The following is a 27425-nucleotide window of genomic DNA, read 5'->3' on the forward strand; positions in this document are numbered from 1 at the left end:
CAAGTGTATACTGCAAATATCCTGCCTGTTTGAGGTAGTAAATTGGGGCTTAGACCTTAGTAGCATGTAAGTGCAGGGGAATGGTCGCGAAGTGTCTGAGAGGTAGTGTGCAGAGAGTAGTTCATGATTTCTTTCCCATTTTGGTATTTTTTTCAGGTGGGTTTGCTTTTATTTTATTTTACTTTTCAATTTACTTTTAGAAGTAATGGTGCCTCCCAGATGAGGAGTGGTTCTAATTCTGGAGTTATTACTAGACGATCATCAGGCCATTTTCTGGGAGAGTAGTCTGATGCCCTGCATTTATTTCCTATTTTCTCCCCAGCCTCTAAATCCTGTCTTTTTAAAAGCCTCATGTTCTTCCTCCTACTTAGACATTGAGCTCTATGTGGTAAAGAGACTATGGCCAACTTAGCTTATATCTACCCCAGCTTATATCTCCCCAGCTTATATCTACCCCAGTACTCACTACAGTGCTTGGCCAATAATAAGTGCTTAACAAATACCATCATTATTAATCATTATCAGGCTGCCATCCCATTTTCTTCTCTTGTTTACGTCTGACTTCCTGGTGACACTTAGCAATTTTATTTTCAACTACAATGACTCATCCACGGACCCTATTATGTTGGGGGTCCTTCTTTTTCCTGAAGATGTTTTTCAATCAACCAGTGGTATTTATTAAGCACTTAGTGTGTACAGAACACTGTACTAGGAGCTTGGGGAAGTACAACAGAGTGGGTTGATGCAGTCCCTGTCCACAGATAGCTTGCAGTTTATCCAAAGAGTCTTTAAACTGTGATCTGTGAGGGACAAGGAATGATAATCCTCTATCTACCTCAGTGTTTAGCACAATGCTTGGCATGTAGTAAACTTAAAAAATGCCATAATTATTCTGCTGCTAGCAGTGATATTAAATCCAGGCGTGCAGGTGCGGTTGCAAAGAATATTTGCTCCACCCTCAGCACATATCTATAAATTATATATGAAAAAGTATTTATATTAATGCCAGCTCTCCCCTCTAGACTAAAAACTCACTGTGGGCGGGGAACATGTCTACCAACTCTGTGGTATTGTACCCTCCCAAGCGCTTAGTGCAGTGTTCTGCACAGAGTAAGCACTCAAATATCATTGATTGATTGAAAGGTGGTCTACAGTCCTGTCCTTAGTGCTGCTTTTATGGAATCAGTTGCTTGTTCCTTCGTTTGCTTTTTAATTCTGCTTCTTGCTATGATGATCTCTCCATAAGCCTGGTAGCACAGCTCCTGGAACCCAGAGGACACTCAGTAAATGCTACTAGCAGTTCAGCTAATACTTCTGAAAGCCTTTGCTCTAAAAGTCGCCCCCTGCATCCTAATCTGTTGCTCTTGTCCCTTAGCAGTCCTCAGCTATGCAGCGTTATTTGAAGTGATAATAATTATGGTGTTTGTTAAGCTTTTACTAGGCCAAGCATTTTACTCAGCACTGGGGTAGGTAGAGGACCAGCAGGTCAGACACCATCCTTGTCTGACATAGGGCTCAGAATCTAAGTAGGAGGGAGGGCAGGTGTTGACTACTCATTATTCAGATGAGGAAAATGAGGCATGGAAAAGTTAGGGTACTTGCTCAGGGTCACACAGCAGGTAAGTGGCCGAGCTGGGATTAGAACCCAATTCCTTTGACTTCCAGGCCCATGCTTTTTCCACTAGGCCACGCTGCCCTCTCTTTATTTTGTCACTCTATTTCAGTCTTCTCTGTTCACAGTTCATAGAGGTAGGTTGGTGCTTGATACACATTCTTCAGGATCGGATTTCTCTCTCCATTACAGTGGTTGTCAGGAGCTGGAATTGCAACCAGAGAATCACTGATATTAGGCAGTCCAAATCTGCCCAGAGGTACAAGTGACCGGCTGCTGCTATTATGCCTGGCCCGATTTGCCACCATTAAAAACTCATATGCCTGCAAAATAGCAAAGACCATTTTCATAAAGATTTAGGCAAATTCATCAATCAGTCAATCAATAACATTTATTGAGCACCTACTGGGTGCATAGTAACGATAATAATTGTCTATTTGTTAAGCACTTACTATGTGCCATGCACCGTACTAAGCACTGGGGTGCATACAAACAAATCAGGTTGGACGCAGTCCCTGTCCCACATGGGGTTCACAATGTCAATTACCATTTTACAGATGAGGTAACTGAGGCCCAGAGAAGTTAAGTGACTTGCCCAAGGTCACACAGCAGACAAGTGGCTGAATCGGGATTAGAACCTCTGACCTTTGGACTTCCAGGCCCATGCTGTAGCCACTATGTCTTGCTGCTTGTAGTACTGGACTAGAATTAAGGGATCCCTGCCATCAGAGTTTACACTTTAGTGGTGGAGAGAGATATTTACCAAATTGCAGGTAGGAGAAAGTCAGAGAGTATATATGCTTAAGCGCCACAAGGGTTTTTTTAAATTTTTTATGGTATATAAGTGCTTAGGTGGCATAGAAATGCTGATGTGGCAGTTGGGAAAATATTCACTGGGGAATTAAAAACAAATCAGGTAGGGTCTCTTGGAGGACTTGTGATTTCAAAAAAGCATTAAAGATGGGGAGAGCTGTGGTCTGTATATGAAGAAGGAGAGAGTTCCAAATGGGAGAGAGGCATGAGTGACAGAGGGGTGAGTGGAAGGAGAGATAAACTTAGGGTATTTGTTAAGTGTTTACTATGGTCAAACACTGTTCTAAGTACTGGGGTATTTACAAGCTAATCAGGCTGGACACAGGCCCTGTCCCACTCACACTCTTAATCTGCATTTTACAGACAAGGTAACTGAGGCACAGAGAAGTTAAGCGATTTACCCAAGGTCACACAGCAGACAAGTGGCAGTGTCAGGATTAGAACCCAAGTCCTTCCGACTCCCAGGCCCGTGCTCAATTCACTAGGCCATGCTACTTCTCAAGGCACAGCGATTAGGCTCGCTTGAGAGGAACAAAGAGTGCAACCTGGTTGAGGAGGAAGGAGAGAGCTGATTGAGCATTTTAAAGCCACTTATCATCAGCATTATTTATTGAGAGTACACCAGAAGCCAAAAAGATATAGGGCATGTCCTCTAAGGGCTTGCAGTCAAATAGTGGTGAGAGTCAAAGTTAAATTATCTATAAACTGCGGTAATAGTAGGAAGAACAAGGATATCATTGATTGTAGCCTGGATATGTCAGGATGAAATAGCTAAATAATAATTGAATTTACAATTGAATGTATAAATTTAATAAGTGCTAAGTGTGGTTGTTGGGTTAAAGCCACTTAGGTGTGGGAAATTAGGACAGGCATGTTGAGGAAGATAGTATTTTAGGAGGACAGAGAAGATGGAGATAATCCTGGCTTGATGAGTGTGAAGTGGGAGGGCGTTCCAGGCAAGGGGACTACTGTGGGCAGATAATAATAGTAATGATGGTATTTGTTAAGCACTTACAGTGTGCCAGGCACTGTTCTAAGCACTGGGGTAGATTCAAGATAATCAGGTGGTCCCACATGGGGCTCACAGTCTTAATCCCCATTTTACAGATGAGATAACTGAGGCACAGAGAAGTGAAGTGACTTGCCCAAAGTGACACAGCTGACAAGTGGAGGAGCTGGGATCAGAACCCACGACCTCAGACTCCCAAGCCTGTGCTCTTTCCACTAAGCCACGTTGCTTCTCCCAAGAGGCAGAAGAGTCAAAAATGAGGTGCAGTTAGAAAGTGAGCTTGGCGGGAACAGAGATCGATCTGGGAAAGAACGGGTGAGGAGAACAAGTATGTAAAATGGGGAAAGTTGGTGCTGAGGCTGAAAGCCAATGGAAAAGAGTTTCTATTTTATGTGGATGGAAATTGATAGCCACTGGAGACTTTGGAAGGGTAGAAAAATGTGTGCCATCATGTTTTAAATAGATGATCTAGGTAGCATGTGGGAGGAGACTGGATATTGGGAGGCCAGTGAAGAGGCTGCCTCTCTAGCAGAATTCAATGACAGTTTTGAACTCTGTCACTGATTAAAATATTTGGTTGTGTGTAAGAATTCCCTAGTGCCATTTGGTACACTCCTTCTTCAGGTTTATTTTCAATCTAGACGCTTTGCCGATCCTACCAAGAGTTTCATAATCATATGAGTGTCTTTTTGTCTGTGCTCTGGAAACATACGCACAACCTGTCAGCACACAACGATCACGTATGTTTGATTCAAGAGTTTTCAATGTGGCTCATAGTCTGTTGAGATGAGTTTCCCAAGCGATTGGAGGTATAATCAAATTTCTGCTTTTAAATCCTTTTTGCAAAGTCAAACACGATGGCCAAGGACAATTTGCATGAAGTTGGCCCTGTTCCAAAGCCTTGCAGGGAAAGGATCAGAACAAGAACTGTCACTGCTGACTTGACCAGCAAGGGGATCTTAAGGAACTTGACCTCCAAATTCCAGCTGAAGTGTTGCTATAATATCTAAATTAAAGAATGGACTTGATTTATGTACTTCAAATTCACATTTCTGGAATTTTGACCCCGAACCCCTTACCCCTCAAAGATTTCCCAACCACTGTCTTCTCTCACAAACCAAGGTGGAAATTCTGCTTGGGAAACCAGCCCGATAGTGTCCCAAGAGGAAGACATAATCTAGGTGATCCAAGGTGTGAGATTTCCAAACCGTCACTAGACTCCACTGAGGCTCCACTGCCAAGTGCAGTAGAGATTGAAGGTTCAGGGAACAATGAAACTCACAAACCTAATCTTTCCAAGTTGCTCTTTAGTTTCAGTGGAAGATTCAGGTGATGGTAAGGCAGTATAAGGGCATGAAATCTTGGGGTTTTCAGTCAGTCAATCAACCAGTGGTATTTATTGAGTACTTTTATTCATTCATTCAGTTGTCTTTATTAAGTGCTTACTGTGTGCAGAGCACTGTACTAAGCACTTGGGAAAGTACAACACAACAGTTAACAGTGACAGTCCTTTCCCATAATGAGCTCACAGTCTGGTAGGGGGAGACAGACATCAATACAAATAAACAAGCATCAATACAAATAAATAAAATTACAGATATATTTATCTGTGGTGGAGTGAGGATTAGAACCTAGGTCCTTCTGACTCCCAGACCTGTGCTGTATGCACAAGGCCATGCTTCTTTCCCTACCCCTGGGCTACCACTTGGATGGAGAGGAAAGGGTGGATTTTAGAGGTATTGTGGAGGTAGAACTGACAGGATTTGGTGGCAGAATGAAAGTGTGGGTTGTTTGAGAAAGATGAGTTGAGTATAATGCCAAGGTTACAGCCTTGTCTGGTAAAGAGGATTCTGTACAATGATGGGTAAGACATGGAGAGACCAGGATCTAGATAGGAAGATAAGGAAATCTCTTTTGGACATGTTAAGTTTCAGTCATCAGTGGGACAACCAGGTAGAGATGTCTGGAAGGTAGGAGAAAATGCGAGACTTGTAGATTTGGATCTCATGTGCATAGAGATAGTGGTTGAAGCCACAGGAGCAAATGAATTTTCCAAGGGAGTGGGTATCAATAGAGAATTGAAAGGAAACCAGACCTGAGTCCTGAGGGATTCCTACACTTAGAGGGTGAGAGGCAGAGGAGGAGCCTGCGAAAGAGACTGAGAAGGCTCTGTGAGAGATTGGAGGAGAACCAGGGTAATGTTTCTTACTGCTCTCCTACTACAACCAAGCCTGCACACCTCATTCCTCTATTTCTAACCTACTTACTGTGCCTTGATGTCGTCTATCTCACCATCCACCTCTCCCCCATGTCCTGCTTCTGGCCTGCAACACCCCCCACCCCTTCATAGCCGACATAGCCAACTCCTCATCCTGAAAGCCTTGTAAAAGGCACACCTCCAAGAAGCCTTCCCCAACTAGGCCCTCATTTCCTCTTCTCCCACTCCCTCTGCACTTATGGACATATCCATAATTTCCTCTTCTCCCACTCCCACAGCACTTATGGACATATCCATAATTTATTTATATGAATACATATCTGTCTCCTCCTCTATACTGTAAGCTCATTGTGGGCAGGGAATGTCTCTAACAACTCCGTTAGGTTGTACTCTCCCAAACGCGTAGTCCAGTGCTCTGCATGAAATAAATAATAAATTAATATACACAATTACTCAATAAATAAGAGTGATTGATTGGGAGGTCTAGCGTGTTGAAGGCAGCTAAAAGGTCACAGAGCACTCGGTTAGACTAGAGGCTGTTGGATTTGGCAAGAAATCATTACCTTAGAGAGGGCAGTTTCCATATAGTGAAGGGGGCAGAACTCAAATTTAGAGAGGGTCCAGGAGAGAGCTGGCACAGAGGCAGTGGAGACAACAGGTGTAGACAGTCTCTCAAGGAGTTTGGAGAGGAATGGTAGGAAGGAAATGGGGCAATAACTGGCGGGAGCCCTGGGAACATGTTTGAAAGCAGTGGGGAAGAAGGCTTTGGAAAGTGAACGGTTGAAGATAGTGGTCAGGGAGGGAAGAATAGAGAAAACAGGGGATATAATAAGATGTGAGGCAATGGGATTAGAGACGCAGGTGAAGGAGTGGAATTCAGAAAGATGTGAGAGATCCTGGGTCTCTTCTTGAGATAGTATACTGTATGCTCTGCGCACAGTAAGTGCTCAATAAATACCATTGAATGATTGAATAAATGAATGAATAGGATACTGATACTGGTCTTCAGTACTAATTCCGAACTGTGCTCCAATATATCACTAGAGAGGGCTCTGGGCAGTTGAATAAATGGAATTTTGCTTTAAAAGACCACTTTTTAAGAGCATAGCTATCCCCACATTGAGGGAAGACTCGTCGAGTCTACTAGTTTCTTGTGGGCAGGGATCATGTCGGCCTACCCAGCGCTTAGAACAGTGCTTTGCACATAGTAAGCGCTTAACAAATACCATCATCAATATTATAATTATTATTATTATTACTCTTTTGCATTATGCGCTCCCAAACATTTAGTACAGTGCCTTGCACACATAAGTATTCAATAAATAAATAATTTCATTCATTCATTCAGTAGTATTTATTGAGTGCTTACTATGTGCAGAGCACTGTACTAAGCGCTTGGAATGTACAATTTGGCAACAAATAGAGACAATCCCTGCCCATTGACGGGCTTACGGTCTAATCGGGGGAGACAGACAAAAACAATAGCAATAATAGTGTTATTTGTTACCATTCCTCGATTGATTTATATAAATTATGTTACTTTCATTCATTCAATCATATTTATTGTGCACAGCATTGTACTAAGCACTTGGGAGAGTGCAATATAACAATAAATAGACACATTCTCTGTCCACAAAGAACCAGATATCAATATTTAACATCAGGCTACAGGTTTGGTGAGAATAAAGAGTGAGAGTGTGTGTGTCTGTGTGGTTTCATGCTTTCTACAGTTTACATAAACTTAATACAAAAGTAGGAAGCAGCATGGTCTAGTGGAAAGAACACAGGTCTGGGTTCTAATCACAGCTTTGCCATTTACCTATTGCATGACCTTGGGCGAGTAACTCAACTTTTCAGTGCCTCAGTTTCCTTACCTGCAAAATGGGGATTCAATGCCCGTTCTCTTTCCTACTTAAATTGTTAGCCCTATGCGGGACCTCATTATCTGGCAGCTACTCCAGTGCTTAGTGCAATGTTTGGCACATAATAAGCACTTTACACACCACATTATTTATTACTATAAGAAAATGGGTATTATAGGACCTACTGCCACATAACAATGCTCATGGATATTTGGGAATGCACCTCATAAATTCCAGAGGGCTCTACTAATTTTACATCCTGCTATAACTCTTCCGAATTGTCTTGACTTAAGGTGGGGTGAGAGACTTACAGATGAATTGATTTTGGCCGATGTGATGATCTTCTCTTTGGTCTGATAACCTGATATACTGATGCTTCAGGAGCTAATTTCAAAAATAATGTCTTTCAACTAAAAGCGTGTATTCTCACAAGAAGCTGATGATTGGATGGAGGATTCATTCAGTCATATTTATTGAGGGCTTACTCTGTGCACAGCACTGTAAATGAATGGTCTCAGAGCCCAAATTTGGAAATGCCTCTAATATTTTGAAAATGTTTTGACTGGTCTTTTCCCTATTTATTAGAAAACTAATTCAACCAAGAACTTAAGGTATTTTTCCTATCCCTTAAGGAATGCTGCTTGCCGGTTTTCTCATCAGAAATACTCCAGGCTTAAGTGATCAAGTCCAGATCAAACGGAAGTGGTCTTCTTCTTTGAGAAATATAGCCCTTGCCATTATCTTGGTGCGAGCTGGGCTTGGGCTGGATTCAAAGGTAGAGTATAGGAAGTGGATCTGTCAACACTGAGTAGAATTCCTTTTATTTCTCTAAAACAGCAGTGTATTTTTGAGAAAAAAAGTGTGTATACTGCGGAATGGGAAACACATTTACTGTGGAAGGCCAGTAGATATGTCGGATATGTACATTCCTCAGTTACCCTATTCCTTCTGCCCCCCATCACCATCCTCCTCTCCCTCCAGTGAGGTTTGGACCCCTCACCACTCTTGGAGCAAGAAGGTCATCAAAGACTTGGGCAAGCCACTTCACTTCCCTGTGCTTCAGTTACTTCATCTGTAAAATGGGGATTAAGACTGTGAGGCCCATGTGGGACATGAACTGTGTCCAACCTGATTAAGGTGTATCTACCTCAACACTTAATACGGTGCCTGATTCAAAATAAGCGCTTAACAACATTTTTTTTAAGACTGAAATTGGTGACCGTCAGGAGGAAATGGCGTAGCTAGTGGAAGAGCACTGGCTTAGGAGTCAGAGGACCTGGGATCTAATTCCAGCTCCACCACTTGTCTGCTATGATGATAATGATGGCATTTGCCAAGCACTGTTCTGAGCGCTGGGTGTGACCTTGGGCAAGTCATTTTATTTCTCAGTGCCTCAGTTACTTTAAATCCTATTCCCACCTACCTAGACTGGGGCAAGGACAGGGACTGTGTCCATCCGGATAATCTTGTATCTACATTCCAGCACTTGTCTGACACATATTAACTGCTTAGTAAATATCATTTATGAAAAAAAGTGAACATAGTCCAGACTCCCTGGGACTCCACAGGAGTGTGGGAGCCCTTGCAGTCTCAGGTGCAAAACAGAGAACTTGGCCCCATTGCAATTTTGTCACCAACCCGAGGTCTAGTGTGGGCCAGGCTACTGTAGGCCAGGCAACCAATTGGCCACCAGCAGCCAGCTGCCTTGGCTTCAAGCAGGTGGAATGGGGCAATCTGCTGCCGGACTGATCCAGCCCTTTAACTGGCTCATCCTGGCTGGCCCCGTCAAGTAAGGAGAACTCTTGAAGCTGTGAGACTATGGCTTGCAGTTTTGCTTCCCGATTTTCTGGGAGTGTGCCATATTCCCTTCTCATCCACACCTCCCATGCTTTCCAGAAGTGTCTGGAAGATGGGGTCTTTGGTACCCAGCAGATGGTAAAAAGATACTCTAATGTGTTTAATTTTTTAGAGCCACCTGGTCAGAGGCTAAAAATTCAGTCATTGAACCACTCCCTCCTGTTTATTTAACAAACTTCCTGACACTGATAATGCTATTAGGATTTCTAAGAGAACTGTTTACTTATTAAAAACAATGTTTGATACACTCAGGCACTCTTTGTTTGGCGGCTTTGGCCCCTGAAACAGGAAGAACATGCCAGGAACTGGATGTGTTCCGCTAAGCTTGGGGGCAAGAGGGTGGGGAGGATAGCGATATGCTAAAAGGAGAGTGGGCATACAGAAGCCACTCCATTCATTCAGTCATATTTATTGAGCACTTACTGTGTGTGGGACGCTGTAATAAGCCCTGGGAAAGTACAATTCAGCAACAAATAGAGACAATCCCTGTCCAACAATGAGTTCACAGTCTAGAAGGGGAGAGACAAACATCAAAACAAGTAAACTGGCATCGATAGCATCAATATAAATACATAGAATTATAGATATATATACACATCAAAACAAACAGTCATTAATGTAAATAACTAGAGTTGTAGATATGTACATATATACACAAGTGCTGTGGGGCGGGGAGCTAGAGCAAAGGGAGCAAGTTGGGGTGATGGGGGGGAGAGGGAGCTGAGGAAAAGGGGGGCTTAGTCTGGGAAGGCCTCCTGGAGGAGGTGAGCCTTCAATAGAGCTTTGAAGGGGGGGGGGCGGCCACTGTGGCTGCCCATGGCTTCACAGAGGCTCCACAGAAACTCCACAGCGGCCACCACCTCGGCCACCGCAGCCTCAGCCATGGCCGATGGACCCCAGCAAGCATACGGGTCAAGGCACTTCCAGACTGGCTACCATCGGTTGCCAAATTGGCCCTGGATGGGGGCAGGTGTGAGAGGAAGCCTGCTGGTACTCAGACCACACTCAGAAGGCTAGTCAATTTTAGGCGGGGGTGGTGCCCAGGGGGATCACAAGGGCACTGACACTGCCAGACCACGATCTACCAAGCAGGTGGCAGGTGAGGAGAGCTCTTCCTCAGAGTATGGCTGATGACATCGTCCTGTTGCGCTCTACATGCGCTTGACCTGATTGCATCATGCTTCAAGTAAGAGGCCGGCACTTGCCTTTCAACACTTGTCAAAGTGTCTGAAGCCTGAATTCTGGTAAGAAAAACTATCCTGAAGGATACCACTGCACTGTCTTGCCTGGTCAAAATACCCAACTGTGGATGACAGGACCCAGAGCCAAGGTCAGAGAAGTCTTTTGTGGGTCCAGGACTTTGGTTCAGGGCAGACTGTCAAAAAGCAAAGCAACTTTGATGATCGGGAGGATGTATTGGGAAAACCTTCCCAAATAAGGTCAAGCACAGTTGTATACCTCTGCAGGTTCCCTAAAATATTCCCTTTTTAAAAAGCAGTTCTACTCTAGACACGATTTTTGATAGTGAAGAAAATGTTCACAAACTGATAACTGTCTTAGCATTCCATTGGGAATATTTCAATTTGGTTCATTTTGTGTTTCAGGCCCTGAAGAAACTGAAGGCCGTTTGCTTGAGACTCTCCATGGGTCCGTGCCTTGTAGAATCATGTTCAGCTGCTGTGATTTCCCACTTCCTTTTGCATTTGCCGTGGCAGTGGGGATTTATTTTAGGGTAATGTATTTTCCTTTGACTTGTGGAACTCTGCAGGGGCCTTTGGATGTGGTTGGAGACCCCAGTTATCAAAGAGGGTTAAGATTTAGTCCAATCTCAAAGGCTTTGGGAGTCCTCTAATAATAATTATGGTATTTGCCTGTGTGCCAGGCACTGTGCTAAGTGCTGGGTCGGATACAAGCAAATAGGGTTGGACCCAACCCATGCCCCACATCAGTCTCACGGTTTCAATCCCCATTTTACAGATGAGGTAACTGAAGCACAGAGAAGTGAATAGACTTGCCCAGGGTCACGCAGCAGACAAGTGGCAGAGCCGGAATTGGAACCCACAACTTCTGACTCCCAGGCCCATGCTCTATCCACTACGCCACGCTGTTTCATGACCCTGTGGGCAGGGAACATGTCCACTAAATCTGTTGTGTGTCAAGCAGTGTTCTAAGCACTGGGGTAGTTAAAAGGTAATCAGGTCAAGCACTATCCTTGTCCCACATGAGACTCATAGTCTCTCAAGTGCTCAGTACAGAGCTCTGGATGCAGGAGGCGTTCAATAAATACAATTGAATGAAAGTAAGCACTCAATAAATGCCATTGACTGATTAATTGATTGATTGAGAACCTGTGTGGAGGAGTTAACTGTAGCACTGGGGGTTCACGTCACTTTCATCCTTCCCAGTCACTGCATGCATGGAGCAAGCAAGCTTGCAGAGCTGCATTGGTAAAGCCCTTGAATTTTAATAGTAAAAGAAAAAGGTACAGAAATCTTCTCCATGCCCAGCAGATGTAATTTCCAGCTTTTTCTCTAGGACCCAACAATAAATCAATCTATTAATGATATTTACTGAGTGCTTACTATGTGCGCATCACTATACTGAACATTAGAGAGAGTACAACGGAATTGGTAGACCTGTTCCCTGCCCACAAGGAGCGTTCAGACTAGAGGGGGGAGGCAGATGTTAAAATAAATTGGGGATATATACATAAGTGCTGTTTGGCTGGGTATGGGCTGGATATTAAGTACGTAAAGGGTACAGCTCCAAGTATATAGGCGATACAGAAGGGAAAGGGAAGAGGGGAAATGAGAGCTTAGGGAAGGAATCTTGGAGGAGGTGTGATTTTAGTAAGGCTTTGAAAGTGAGGAAAGTGGTAGTCTGTTGAATATGAGGAGGCAGGGCATTCCAGGCCAGAGGCAGGGCATGGGTGAGAGGTCAGCAGTGAGATAGATGAGACTGAGTTCAGTTGAGTAGGGTGGCATTAGAGGAGCAAAGTATGGTGGCCAGGTTATAGTAAGCAATCAGCAAAGTAAGGTAGGAGGGAGCAAGGTGGTTAAGTGCTTTAAAGTCAATGGCAAGGAGATTCTGAGTGATGGGATGGGCAATTACTGGAGGTTCTTGAGGAGTAGGAAATGGATTGAACCATTTTGTAGAAGAATGATTTGGGCAGCAGAGTGATATATGGATTGGAGGTAGGGAGATCAGTAAATAGGCAAGGTGGGATATGTTCAATGTTTGGCTCAGCATAGTAGCAATTTAGATGGAGAGGAGAGGGTGAATTTTAGCAACATTGTGAAGGTCGAGCCAACAGGATTTCATGACAGATTGAATATGTGGTGTGATTGAGATAGATGAGTTAACACCAAAATTACCAGCTTGTGAGGAAGGAAGATTAGTGATGTTGTTTACAGTGATAGGAAAGACATAGGGCAGGGTTTGAGTGAGAGGATGAAAAGTTCTGTTTTGGACATGTTTAATTTCAGGTGTCGGCAGGACAGTCAGTAGAGAAGTCCTGAAGGCAGAAGGAAATGTGACACTGCAAAGAATGAGAGAGGTCAGGACTGAAGAGGTAAATTTGGGAATCATCCATGTAGAGGTGAGAGTTGAAGGCTTGGAAGCAAATTAGTTCTCCAAAGGAGTGGGTGTAGGTGGAGAATAGAAGGGTACTAAGACGTGAGCCTTGAAGGACTCCCACAGTTAGGGAGTGGGAGGCAGAGAAGGACCTGCAAAAGAAACTGAGACATAGTGGCCAGGGAGGTAGGAAAGACGGGAATGACCAGTGTCAGTGAAGATTGCATGTTTCCAGAAGAAGGGGGTAGTCTATCCTTTTGAAGGCAGATGAGAGGTTGAGAAGGATTAGGATGAGAAGACTGCTATTTAAAAAAGAATTATGGTTGCCAGTTCCTCAAGGGCAAGGACCATACCTTTTACTTTTATTACAGAAGCATGCCTCCTACAGTATGCTGTTGTATTTCCGCAAAGCCCCATGTTATCCCCAAATCGGCTTTAACAATTGTTTCATTGAGAAGTTAGCGGGTAGATGGTCGGAAAACTATTGAAATAGCATGTGGCTTCTGTCACAGTGGGGAAACAGCATGGCCTAGTGAAAAGAGCACAGGACTGGGAATCAGATTTTTTTAAAAAAAAATCCAGGCTCTGCCACTTGCCCACTGTGTGACTTCAGGTAAGTCACTTAGCTACTCTGTGCCTCAGTTTCCTCATCTGTGAAATGGGGATTCAATGCCTGTTCATCTTCCCACCTTAGACTGTGAGCCTCATGTGGAACAGGAACTGTACCCAATCTGTCCCATATTGTCTCTGCCCTAGTGATTAGCACAATGCTTGGCACATAGCAAGCATTTAACAAATATCATAATCATTATTAAAATTATCGTTATTACAATGGATTAAATTTAAGAAGGTTGTGAAAGATGAAAAGTTCTTATCAAACTTGAACTCTACTCCATCGACAGCATTTACTGAGAAGTTAGTCTGTGCAGAGCACTATACTAAACCCTCATAAGAGTACAACAGAGTGAGTTGTTTCTCCATCACTTATCAGTGGTCATCTTCACCATATGGAGAACTAATTTGCATTGCTTAGAATAAGAGTCTGGTAAACAGTGACTTTTAAATAGAGTAATTGGTTTCCTTTGCAATGCCAAGGAAGGATTAATGATAGGAAAGCCATATGATTCTGTTACTTGGTTAAAAAGGATGGCAGAGTGGGCTGCAACATGTTATAATCAAAATCTTCCCCTAGTCTTCTATTGTAACTGTAGCCTAATTAAGAAATGAAGACATAGTACAGCAGAAATAACGTCACTCTCCTAAGTGCCTAATATATTTCTCCACATATAGAAGGCACTCAGTAAATATTAATCTCTTCCAAGAGGCCTTCCCAGACTAAGCCCCACTTTTTCTCATCTCCCACTCCCTTCTGCATCACCCTGACTTGCTCCCTTTGCTCTTCCCCCCCTCCCCACCCCACCGCACTTATGTACATATCTGTAACTGTAAAATATCTGTCTGTCTCCCTCCCTCTGAGCTCGTTGTGGGCAGGGAATGTCACTGTTTATTGTTGTATCATATTTTCCCAAGTGCTTAATACAGTGCTCTGCACACAATAAGTGCTCTATAAATGCAATTGAATGAATGAATACTGAGTGAATGAATTGCGATTATTGGAATAAACCCTGAGATTTTGCTAAAACCTAGTGAAAAAAGATCTTCTTAGATCTTTGTGCCCATATAGACTGTAAGCTCGTTGTGGGCAGGGAATGTGTCTGCCAACTCTTTTGTACTCTCCCAAGCGCTTAGTACAACACTCTGCACAGAATAAGCACTCAATAAATACTAGATTGATTGATATTCACCCCACCCTCAGCACCACAGCAATTATATACATATCTGTAATTTATATTAATGTCTGCATCCCCCTCGAGATCCTAAGCTCGTGTGGACAAGGTACTTGTCTGCCAACTATGTTATATTGTACTCTCCCAAGCACTTAATTCAGTGCTCTGCACACAGTAAGCGCCCAATAAATTTGATTAATTGATTGATCCTTCCTAATTTAACTTCTAGGCCTCTACCTAGATAAGTTAGCAATAGCATATCGATGGAGGCAAATCTGGAAAGTAAAAATCACAGGAGTAGACTTTAAACATTTTTTATTTTCTTTCATTTCCATTTCATTTTCTTTTTGGGTGCATTTGAGAAATCTCTTGTGATGGTTTCAGAGGAATGATACAACATCAAATAAGATAATGAATAAAGTAGAATTGTGTTTTCCAGTTTGATACCTATGCATTTTTAGGATTCCTTAAGTGAAAAAAAAATACAGATTCCTAAAATTAGTGTCAGATTATAAATGTCAGCATTGAGGATGATGGAATAGGAAGTAATTCAGGAGAGGGATCATCTAAATCTAATGAATTAAGTAACTTTCAAAAATGCAAAATGGCATATTTTATTAACAACTCAAATTCTGGCTGTTCAGTTTTGTCTTAGGGGCGGTGTCTCCTGCAGTTGTGGTCCCCTCAATGTTGATTCTGCAAGAAGGAGGCTATGGGGTTGACAAGGGCGTCCCCACTTTGCTCATGGCTGCAGGAAGTTTTGATGATATTCTGGCCATCACTGGTTTCAACACATGCTTAGGCATGGCCTTTTCTACAGGTAAAATACCCTACATTACTCTGTATGGCATAGTTTCTAGCTTATTTCAAAATTGACGGGTCAAATTGGGATGCTTTTGAAGAATAAAAAAGGCTAAAATTGTAAGGCAGGGAAGGACTAAATATATTAAGACCATCTTCCTGGACTCAGGGAGGACTTGCATGTAAGAATTAGCAATTTAAACCCAAGTGAATAGCAAGGAATGTGCATGTGGGTGAGATGGGGTCGAGTTGGATAGAAGAGGGGCAGGAAGTGGAAACTAGAAAAAAGTTTGAGTTGGTGAATTTGGGAGCAGGTCTGAAAGATTTGCCTAGAAAAGTGTTTGAGAGTACATTGGATTTTCCTTCTAGCTGTTACCTTGAAGATAAAAAGTAATAAATAAGCAGCACTAATGAATGCCTTTGTTCTAATGGGATTTACCACCCAGTTATTAAAATTAAATCCTTGAATAATTTAAATGGGTTTAACATTTCTAAATAAGCACAAACTGTGTACTAAATATTGCTCCATATCGGGTAAGTTAAAAATAATGATTACAAATTGTGCCTGAATAGATCCAGGTTATTGCTTGCTATCCTCACTTGAAACAAACTGAGGACTTCTAAGCATCCCTGAAACATCATATACCCCTTGGCAGCTCCTGTAAAGAGAACATAAGGCTCCACTTGCATCACAGACAAGGAGACATTTTTGTAGAAATGACAAAATTTCATCACCTTTCACCACCAAAGAGGTTTTATGAAGTTATCTTGTTAACATGTGAAGTCACAGCCTGTTCATTAACGTTTAATGAAATCATTTCTGGAGTTAGAGCCATAAAGAAGGGCAAAACACCCAATTCCCATAGTGAGCATTCATGAACACCATTGACTGCTTGGTCTGATAGCAAACTAACCATGACACACAAGCAAGAGAAGCTGTTCTGTTCAGTCACCTGTATAAGACTTTTCTTAACACCTGGAGTTCTGAGGAAATATCACCAGATTTTAAAGACGCTACCCTTACACTGTCTTTGGGAAGAAAAGTGAGAGAGCTGAATGCAGAAAATTTGTGGAATCTCATTGAGAAGCAGCATGACCCAGTGGAAAGAGCATGCGCCTGGGAATCAGAGCTCTTGGGTCTGACCTGATTATCTTGAATATATCCCAGGGCTTAAAACAGTACTTGATACATAGTAAGTGCTTAACTCACAGTTGTTATGATTAGGGGTTAAATATTTTACTCTGTTCTTTTCTCCTATTGAGTGTTCCTGGCTGCAGAACCAGGACCAGAGTGGAAGAGTTTGGGACTGGGAATCATGAGGCCCAGGTTATGCTCCTGACTCTGCAACTGGCCTGTAGTTTGACCTTGGGCCAGTCAACTTAACCTCTCCTGGGTCTCAATTTCCTCATCTGTAAAATGGAGATAAAATACTTGCTCTTTCTCACTCTCAGACTGTGAGTCCCTGATGGACAGCAACCATGTTCAAGCTGATTTATCTTGTATTTACTTCAGTGCTCAGGACAGTGCTTGGTATTCAGTAAGTGCTTAATAAACACCACAATCATTATTATCAAAGTGCAGCCAGAGCCTGCATTGGAAGGGTCCTCCGCAGAGGTAAATTTCTCACCTTAGGAGTTCAGACAGTTTGGACTCTAGATATTTTATTACTAGGTCGCGTTGAGGCCCACAAATCCAGTGCATGCAGAGTTCTCTTATGCTTAGCACCGCTCTTCCTTAAAAGAGGAATTCAAATATAGTAGCTGAACATTTCTGCGGGAACGAAAGCCATATGTAAAACTATTTACAGCATCATCTGCCTACAACTTCACTTGTACTTACTAGGTTAATGCCCCAGTTCTTCAGTAATCCATTTGCAATATATATTTCACCATATATCCATTTCTGGGGAAGACTTTCTTTGTCCTTCCAAAGACACACAAAAAGAATCCACTTTTCTTAATAGATTTGCTTGAGATCTTAAATCCTTTACCTCCTCCACTGAATATAAAACTAACAGAACCTTGTATGAAAATGCAAAGGCTTCATTTAGTTGGTTCTGGGTATAATTTTATCCCCATCATGTATATATTAGGAATTTAAGAATATGTATACATTTCTAAATTGGATCCTTCACATGCTTGGGTCTATCTTCTCTCCCAGGTGATGCTATTTCATTCCAGAAGGGAGGTTGAAAATATTTTCTCCAAAAGCCAGCTCAAGCAAAATGAGCATTTCATGGTTATTCAGGAATTAATGAGTGGGGAGTAGAAAAGTCTAATGTTTCTTACAAGCAGCTACAAATATCTAATTTTGCAACAGTGTTTGTTTAGAATTCATTAATGTAATAATCCTCTGTAGTTCCCGAGTGTCTATTATGGGCTATTGTAGGGAAAGTCTAAAAAACTTAGGGGACATAGTTCCCGTCCCTTCCAAGTGAATGGAAATTGAATTCCTCTCAAGAGCATGATTTTTGGGAAATCTAAGATTGCAGTGTGCTAGAAATTCAAAGCCAATCTCTTACATGGGCAGTGGAATTTTCATTTAGAAAAAGAATTGCTGACTTGTCATTAAGCCTATGTGGATTCATGTAGAAAAGTAAAAAAAAAAATTATTCATAGTCAAATTTTAGACTCTGTGTTTTCGAGGCCATTTATTGAAATCTGGTCCAGGTGTGTTGTTCTTGATCAGATATTTTCTCAATCGATGGTATTTATTGAGCACTTTCTGTGTGTAGAGCACTGTACTAAGTGCTTGGGAAAGTACAGTACGTGGTTTAAAGCATGGTTAAGAAATGGGCATGTGGAGCTATAAAAAGTAGTATTTCATTAAAATCAATACTGCCTCAGTTATCCGGAATGATTGGGTCAGGCCTCGTTCTTGAATAAGAAAATCCCAAGCTTCCAGAATTGTGGTTGCCTCATTCATGATCAGTGAAATTTATTGAGCGTTTACTATGTGCAGAGGACTGTACTAAGCACTTGGGTGAGTATAATGCCTCTTCCTCTCTGTTGTCCTGCCGCCTTCAGCAGCCCCATCCCTCTTCCCCTCTGCTGTTTTTCCATAAGACCTGCTCATCCAGTTCCAGCTTCCTTCCTCTTCCCACCACCAGAAACCACCTCCCCCACACCCTCTGTTTTTCTTTTATTTTATCATTGTTATTTTTAATGATATTTAATAAGCACGTACTCTATGTCAGGCACTGTATTAAACACTGGGATAGATACAAGTTAATTGGGTTGGACCCAGTCCATGTCCCACATGGGGCTCACAGTCTCAATCCCAGTTGTACATATAAGGTAACTGAGGCACAGAGAAGTGAAGTGACTTGCCCAAGGTCACACAGCAGACAAGTGGCAGAGCCAGAAGTAGAACCCAGGCCCTCAGACTCCAAGGTCTATGCTCTTTCCACTAGGCCACGCTGTGTTCTCCCAGCTCTGCCTTTCCCTACTCTTGCCTCCACAGACGAGACATATGCACAACAAAAAAAGTCATCCCATTGACTTGGCGATTAAGCTAGGCCAGGGTCAGAAAAACAATCTTCCACTCTACTGAATCTCCTTTTCATGTGTTCTCATAGGTTCCACCCTTCATAGTGTCCTTCGAGGAGTGTTGGAGGTTGTAGCTGGCGTGGTGGCGGGCGTTCTCTTGGGATTTTTTATTCGCTACTTTCCAAGCCCGGATCAGGTAAAAAAGAATAAAAGACTGTTGATAGAAGGATAATAACAATAATGATAATAAATAATTGTGGTATTTGTTCAGCGCTTACCAGGCACTGTACTAAGCACTGGGTGGGAATACAAGCAAATTGGGGTGGACCCCAAGGGTAATATTAGTACTAATTGTGGTGTTTGTTAAGGACTTAGTATTTACCAAGCACTGTACTAAGCACTGTTGGTACTTACAAGATAATCAGGGTAGACAAAGTCCCTGTCCCACACAGCAATCACAGTCTAAATAGGAGGAAGAACAGGTATTGAATCCCCATTTTCCAGGTGAGGAAACTGAGGCCCAGAGAAGTTAAATGACTTGCTCGAGGTTCCCACCACAAGCAGACCAGGGCATAGAACCAAGATCTTCTGACTCTCAGGCCCATGCTCTTTCCACTAGGCCATGTTGCTTCTTCAGTCAGACAAGATTTTCTGAAGGGCCAGGAAAAGGATGGTACTAATAGAATTGGGGAGGGGGGGAGGGTCGAAGGAGCCCCAATTTATAGGTGGGTCTGCAAAGTGTTGCCAACCCCAAATTTGGACTTTAAGGTGGAGTGAAAAACCTTAAGACTGAGAATTTAGTTCATCCTCTATCACCCCTTTTGCTTATTCTGTTGCCTTGGACTTCCTTCCCCATGGGAAGCATGTCCCCTCACTTTCTGGATAGATCCTCTCTCTGGTAGTCAAATGGGTTACGATTTTCTTGATTGTTGTCTCCTAAGAACTTAGTATAGTGCTCATCACACAGTAAGTGCTCAATAAATAAATTGATGGCGCCCCTCATTGGTGGAGAGATGGTAGGACCCTGAGTAACACAAGGTAGTCCCAAGAAATATATATCTGGTCTCTTCCCCTGATTCGTAGCATGCACCTTAACATTTCTGCAGGGGCAAAAGACTACAAATAGATGCACTAACAATAACAATGGTATTTATTAAGCACTTACTATGTGCCAAGCACTGTTTTAAGCACTGGGGTAGATGATCACATTGTCCCAAGGGGGGCTCCCAGCCTTAATCCCCATTTTACAGTTGAGGTAACTGAGACAGAGGGAAGTGAAGTGACTTGCCCAAGGCCACACAGCAGACAAGTAGCTCGAGCCAGGATTAGAACCTTCTGACTCCCAGGCCCTTGCTCTATCCACTATACCATACTACTTACTGCTTAACCAGTATAGAAAGTCAAAATGGACCTCCCTTCCTCTGTTCTTTCACTTCTTGCTAGAAGATGTGCTGTAAAGGTTTTCATCAAGGCAGAGTTTGAGAAACATTATTTTACAATGAAACTATTTGATTTTTAAAAAATATTCTTCTAAAAATCAATTTTAAGTACCACTTTATACTCTCCCAGTTGCTTAGATCAGTGCTCTGCATGTAGTAAGTGTTCAGCAAATACCACTGATTGATTGTTGGATTGACTCAAGTAATAAATAGTAGATTTCCTGTCATGTGGCAAAAATCTTAAAGAGTAATTCTAAGAAATCCGAGTATGACCAAATTTTTATACAGAGTAGAGATTAGTATCTTGAGTAGCAGATAGGAGTCAGATATAGCTCTTCAATGTACTTTTCTCAGAACGAATATGAAATTCTTACTCCATAGCCAGTGTGCATTACATAGATAATAGGTCAACGAGTCACTTAATCAGTAATGGTACAGGAAGTCTTTGATGTAAACTGATTCTTGTTAAGAGAAATGGAATTTAAAATTGCCGCATATCATAGCACAAGATCCGGGGACATTTGGTGGATGGTGTACCTGAGGCATGGGGAAATGAGGAAAAGCGATTAATAAATCAGTCAGTAGTATGCATACGTTCTTTGTGCAGAGCATTGTAATAAGTGCTTGGGATTGTATAGTTAGTAGACCTTATCCCTTCCTTCAAGGAACTTGTAGGGGCGACAGATAAGGAAAATATTTTTGGGGAAAAGCAACAGAATTTAAAAATAAGTACATTAATCATACATATACATAATCATAAATACATATATATCTGAACAGTGATTTATTTTGAAAGAAAATATCAAAGTATTAGATGTCTTTCTTTCAAGGAGCTCTGGGCCCTTTATTGACAAATTACACTTCAATAATAGTAATCCACATAGTCAACCATTAGTATTTATTAAGTGTCTACAGTGTGCAGGGCACTGTACTGAGAGTTTGGGAGAGTATAACAGAATTAGTAGACATGATCCCTGCCAACAAGAAGTATAGCATCTATTGTGAGAGATGGGCACTAGGAAGAGAGAGGAAAAGAGGATATGAACAGGAGGAAGGAAAAGGGAGGGATAGTGAAGGGAGATTAGAAATTAATTAAGGAAGGCTTCCTGGAGGAGGTACAATTTCAAAAGGGTTTAGAAAACGGGGAGAGCTGTCATCAGTCAAATTGGAAGTGGGAGGAAATTCCTGAGAGGAGGGAGGATGTGAGCCCAAGATCAGCAGTAGAAGAATGGAGAGCAAGGCACAATTAGGTTAGCTAGAGAGCAGTGAAGAATGTGAGCTGGGGTATAATGGGAAAAGAAAGTGGATAGGGAGGAGGGAGAGACCTGAGAAATGAGCAGAAAGACATTTCAGAAAAATGACAGCAGAGTGAAGTATGGTCATGCAAGGGGGAGACTAGTGGCGGGGACCCTAATCAGGAGGCTAATGAAATAGTTAAGCTGGAGGGAGGAGGGAGGAGTCAAGCCAAGGCTTTAGAGACCAGGAGGATGGTGGTGTTGTCCACTGTGATGGGAAAGATAGGAGGAATAGAAGAATCAGAAGGTAAAATGAAGAGTTCTGTTTTTGATATGTCGAGTTTGAGATGCCAGCTGGAACTCCATGTGCAGGTGGTTGTTGGAAGTCATGAGAGCAGCTGGACTCCACAACATAATAAGGGTAAAGTGATAACAGAAGGGGACCCAAACAGAGCTTTGAGGAATACCCACAATTAGTGAGTGGAAGGAGGAGGAAGAGCTGACGGAAGAGACAGAGAAAAATTGGCCAGAAAGGTAAGGGTAGAACCAGAAGACAACTGTGTCGATTAATATTTGCATTGCAAAGACAGCCAAGAGATGTGAGGAGATGTAGGATAGTGTAAAGTCTGTTAGACTTGGCAGGATGTAGGTAATTTTTGACCTGAGAGAGAGAGGCCTCAGTGAAGTGAAAAGGGGAAAAACAGACTGTAGAGGGTCAAGAAAGTAGTTGGAGGAGGGGAAGTAGAGGCCAGCAGATATGAACAGTCCATCTGATAAGTTCAGACAGAGGTGGGAACAGGGCCATATGGCAAGAGCTGAAGTGGGGAGTGGGATCCAGTGGTGTTTTGTTTTTTTTAAGATAGAGGAGCCATGTACATGTTGGAAGACATCACCAACTTCCTGTGAATTTGTAGGGAACGGCAACTCTCTGTGATTACCTAAAATGCTCCAAGGAAAATAAAAATCCTACCCTCTGAAACCAACAAAAAACTCAAACCCTACTCCTTTCGTGGGCCAGACCGCCACCAGGGACAAGGTCACCCGGACATTTGACAGAAAAGAAGAAGAGAAAAGTTAAGAGTTAGTCCCTGGAGCTAGCCTCTTCTTCCACTAGACATCATGGGACCAGGCAGGGGGAAGCTTAGAGCTGAGGGAGGATCCAGGAAGAGTAAAGGGAGAGGGACACGTTAAGACGAGAAGTGATCATTTTCCATAAAATATCACAGTGCACTCTGAGAAAGGGATTTGAACATACAGCCTCCTCTGTGAATGAGAAAACAATAAGAGTTCCGAATCCCTGGAGTGATAACTTTTTCATTGCTAAACAAGCCCACGATGCATATTAAAAGTAATTTTTATGCAAGTAATTAATATGGTGTATTTGCATTTCTTACTGTTCCATTTTAGGAGAGGCTTAAATGGAAGAGAGCCTACCTTGTTTTGGGCCTGTCAGTGTTCGCTGTCTTTGGCAGTTTGTTCTTTGGCTTTCCTGGCTCCGGAGGGCTGTGTACCCTTGTCCTGGCTTTCCTGGCAGGTGTGGGATGGTCTGGTGAAAAGGTGACTTACCATTCTCAACCCGCTGTTGAGTCCCTACCTCCTAAGATGATTTTATTCTTTCTTCGGGATTTCTTGCTTTTGCCTTTTTGCAGATTGATACATGAAGCCACTGTACTCAGCATAATTAGAAGCCCCAGGATTAGTCCTAATGATGGTATTTTGGCAAAAGGAAGTGGTCTCGGTCTAAGCTAGCAGTTTATTGAACATCGGGAAAAGTATTTGCCACTGGGGAGCAGATATACATTACCTGGTAAAATAGTAAGTGAGGATATTTGTTAGAAATTTACATTAAATCAAATGGTTTTCCTCAGGCTTTATTAGATATGTTACATGAGAACCGGCCTAGGCAAAACGCAAAGCAATTTCACTGTCGTATTACAAAATAAATCATAGCCAGCTCATGGTTATAGTGTGTCAGGTGTGCTTTTGTTTTGTATTTTCTTTGGCAATTGTCTCGAAAACCAGACTCCTAGTAGTTTTGAAATGGAAAATTTTCATTTCAGAATCATTTTGCATCTACTTTAGACCATGAGCCCTAGATGGGACAGGGACTCTGTCCAACCTGATGAACTTGTATCTACCCCAGCACTTAGAACAGAGTTTGACACAAAGTAAGCACTTAACAAATACAGTAATAATAACAGTAATAAAAATAATAACAGTAATATTGTCTTTGTCCTTTTGGCTGATGTACTGAATGTATTTTAATTTTTAATAGCATTTGTTAAGTCCTTACAATTTGTTAAGTACTGTTCCAAGTGCTGGGGTAGATACAAATCATTCAGATGGGACACATGTGGAATGGGGTTAATGGACTGGGAATATGAATTTTTCAATTTAAATGTTTTTTTTAAATCTTTAGGCATGAAAGTTGGATAAAATGCCAGGATCTGTTTCTTTATGGTTTCTCGCTAAAAGTAAATCATGAGTTTACCCTGAGATTATAAACATAAAATTATTTTCTTGTAAAAAAATGAATTCCCAAAGGATTGGAGACTTTTGAGTCACACTGTAAGAAATAATATGGACAAAATCCTGCCCATTTTCCCCTATTCACAACAAGTTAATTGATCTGACCTATTGATAGAGCAGTCTTGGCAAACCTTCTTCAAATTAATCGTTTGGGTTTAAAACTTTTATTTAATTGTTGATGCTTCTACAATTTTGAAAAATGTATTCTAATTAGATTTACAGATTTATGCTATCACAAATACAGATTGAAGGATTTCAAGAGCAAAATATAAGATGACTAAGACTTCAATAATCTTAATTATACCAATTTTTTTTTTAAGTCTGTGCAAGATGGCTTCATCCAATAATACTTTCTGATTGAGTTGGCACAGATTGAATGTATTTTTTGTGGGCTATTTTCACTGGAAATATCTTTCTTGAACTTTTGTATGAATGGGAAAAGCGTACGTGAAAGCCAGTAAATATTGCCAGGGGTAACTCCATGAAGACAAGTGAACTTATTTCCAAGCCTCGTTGGAGGAGGTGTGATTTCAGAAAGCTTTTAGAAATGAGGAGAGCAGTGGTCTGCCAGTTGTGAAGGGGAGTAGAGAGGGTGTGAGCAAGAGATTGGCTGTAGGAGATGAGCATGAGTTGGGGTGTAGTTGAAGAAGAGAGTGGTTAAATATTTAGGTCACATCTCTTCCAAAAGGCCTCCCCAATTAAGCCCTCTTTTCCCTGGCTACCTCTCCCTTTGGCTTCCTCTGTGACCTTTATGCTTTTGATATTCACCCTATCCTAAACCCCACGGCGCTTAAGTATGTATCTTTAAAATATATATTAAATTATTTATTTAATTTATATAAATATCTTTCTCCCCCTCTAGACCGTAAGCTCATTGCCAACTCTGTTGTATTGTATTCTCCCAAGCACGGTACAGTAAATTGCTTAGTGCAGTAGAGTGCTTAGTACAGTACACAAAGTAAGTGCTCAATAAAGACCACTGAAAGAATGAATGAATGGAAAGGATAGAGCTGTTTGAGTGCCTTAAAACAAGTGATCGAAAGTGAAAATAGGGCCGAAAGGCTATGAAACATGAGATTTGGGAATTATTTTTCCAAAGGACTCTTATTGCTCTTGCAAACTTGCTCATTAAGTATTCTTTTGGGGGTATGCAACCCTAGACCATCTCCCAAGGAAAACCAAGCCATATAATCTAGTTCTGTCCAGGCGTTTACATGCTGAAGCCAACAAATGGTAAGAGAAGCAGCAAGGCCTAGTGGAAAGAGCACAGTACTATGAATCAGAAGACCTAAGTTCTAATTCTGTCTCTAAAATTTGCCTGTTTTGTGACCTTGGACAAGTCTCTTAACTTCTCTGTGCTTCAGTTTCCTCATCCATAAAATAGAGATTAAATACCTGTTCTCCCTGCTTCGACTTTGAGCCCTATGTGGGACAGGGACTGTATCCAATCTGCATATAATGTATCCACCCCAAGACTTAGTATAGTGATGGCATATGGTAAAAGTTTAACAAATACCACTATTATTATTATATTTATTATTATTAGCATGAAGGCATAATTAAGCATACACTAATATCAAAGAGGCATAAAGATATAGCAAGAGAATAACAATCATGGGAATATTCATCAGCATTTACCATTAGTGGTTTCTTAATTCGTTGGTATCTCCTGAATGTTCATCTGAGATATTGAGAGGGAAAATCAGAACTTCATTTCCACTGAGGTAAGAAAAGCTTTATGGCTTAGGAAGATTCTCCAAGAGGCCTTTATAAGGGGGAAGAGAAAGCATTTAAGAGGACATGAAAAGTGAGGGATGATGTTGTAGGCATGGTGCAAGAGAAATTCAAATGTGGAAATATATCTTTTTTTTAATAGTATTTTTAAGCGCTTACTATGTGCCGGGCACTGTTTTAAGTGCTGGGGTAGATACAAGGTAATCAGATTGGACACAGACCCTGTCCCAAATGGGGCTCACAGTCTTAATCCCTGTTTTTCAGATGAGGGAACTGAGGCACAGAGAAGTAAAGTGACTTGTCCATGGTCACACAGCAGATAAGTGGCAGAGATGGGATTAGAACCCCACGGTGCCTCCTCCCACTTTATCCTAATGCTCCTCCTTATCCCCCTCTCTGTCTTCAAAGCTCATCATCAGTAGTATGTACTGAGCAATTACTCTGTGCAGAACACTATACTAAGCACTTGGGAGAGTACAATACAACAGTGTTGGTAGACACGAGACTGTAAGCTTGTTGTGGGCAGGGAATGTTTCTGTTTGTTGTTTTATTGTACTCTCCCAGGGCTTAGTAAAGTACTTTGCACACAGTAAGTGCTCAATAAGTACCGTTGAATGAATGAGTGAATGAATGAAACACGTCTACCAATGCTGATATATTGTACTCTTCTAAGTGCTTAGTAGAGTGTTCTGCACAGGGTAATTGCTCATTAAATACCACTGACTACTGACTGCCCACAGTGAATTTTCGTTCTAGAGGGTACACCCAGTTCTCCTGCAGTGCGTGTTTTCACTACGTTGTTTTGGTTAGAATATTGTTGGGGATCTGTACTCTTTGGGGATTTGACATTCACTCCTCCTTCAGACCCACGGAGCATATACAAATCCATAATTTATTTATTCATTCATATTAATGTCTGTTTCCCCCTCTAGTCAGAGAGTTCACTGCAGTCAGGGAATGTGTCTAGCAACTCTGCTGTATTGAACTCTCCCAAGCGTTTAGTACAGTGCTTCACACAGAGCAAGCACTCAATAATAACACTGATTGATTGATTGTGGGTTTTCAATAAGGACATTGTTGAGAACCAGGGAATGTCTACCTGTCAGCGCCTGCGTGTTAGACCACATGGCAGTGTCAAAGAAGAAGCAAATGTAGGGGCCTACCAGGGAGATATGCTCGGGAGAAGATAAGGGAGTGGAGGAAACCAAAACAGTTCTCGTAGGCCAGCGTTAACTGGAGGCAGTCCTTGACACTGAGAGGGAAGAATCAATCAATTGCTTTTATTGAGTGCTTACTGTGTGCAGAGCACTGTACTGAGTACTTGGGAGAGTACAGTAAAGCAGAGATGACAGACACATTCCCTGCCCACAGTGAGCCCTCTCATCATTTAGAAAATAACTAGAAGTTACTGAAGGTTATTTAAGAGAAGGGTGACAGGTTAGACTTGGGGGCTTCTATCAAAATCAC

At 41.9% G+C, this 27425-nt stretch overlaps 1 protein-coding gene across 3 annotated transcripts in view; it reads left to right on the forward strand.

The window, feature by feature from the left end:
- The window catches only part of SLC9B2 (solute carrier family 9 member B2), a 62682-nt gene that overhangs the window by 14145 nt on the left and 21112 nt on the right, over positions 1–27425 (forward strand). For 2 of the 3 annotated variants that reach the window (XM_029076600.2, XM_029076599.2), the window contains 5 exons: positions 8147–8289; positions 10976–11103; positions 15376–15551; positions 19111–19217; positions 23103–23252. In XM_029076600.2, the coding sequence (XP_028932433.1) occupies positions 8147–8289; positions 10976–11103; positions 15376–15551; positions 19111–19217; positions 23103–23252 (704 nt within the window). The remainder of the gene's footprint in view (positions 1–8146; positions 8290–10975; positions 11104–15375; positions 15552–19110; positions 19218–23102; positions 23253–27425) is intronic. The other variant, XM_029076601.2, reaches the window with a different exon arrangement.

The sequence above is a fragment of the Ornithorhynchus anatinus genome, chromosome 12 (genome assembly GCF_004115215.2).
Source record: "Ornithorhynchus anatinus isolate Pmale09 chromosome 12, mOrnAna1.pri.v4, whole genome shotgun sequence".
In the NCBI taxonomy this organism is placed as follows: Eukaryota; Metazoa; Chordata; class Mammalia; order Monotremata; family Ornithorhynchidae; genus Ornithorhynchus; species Ornithorhynchus anatinus.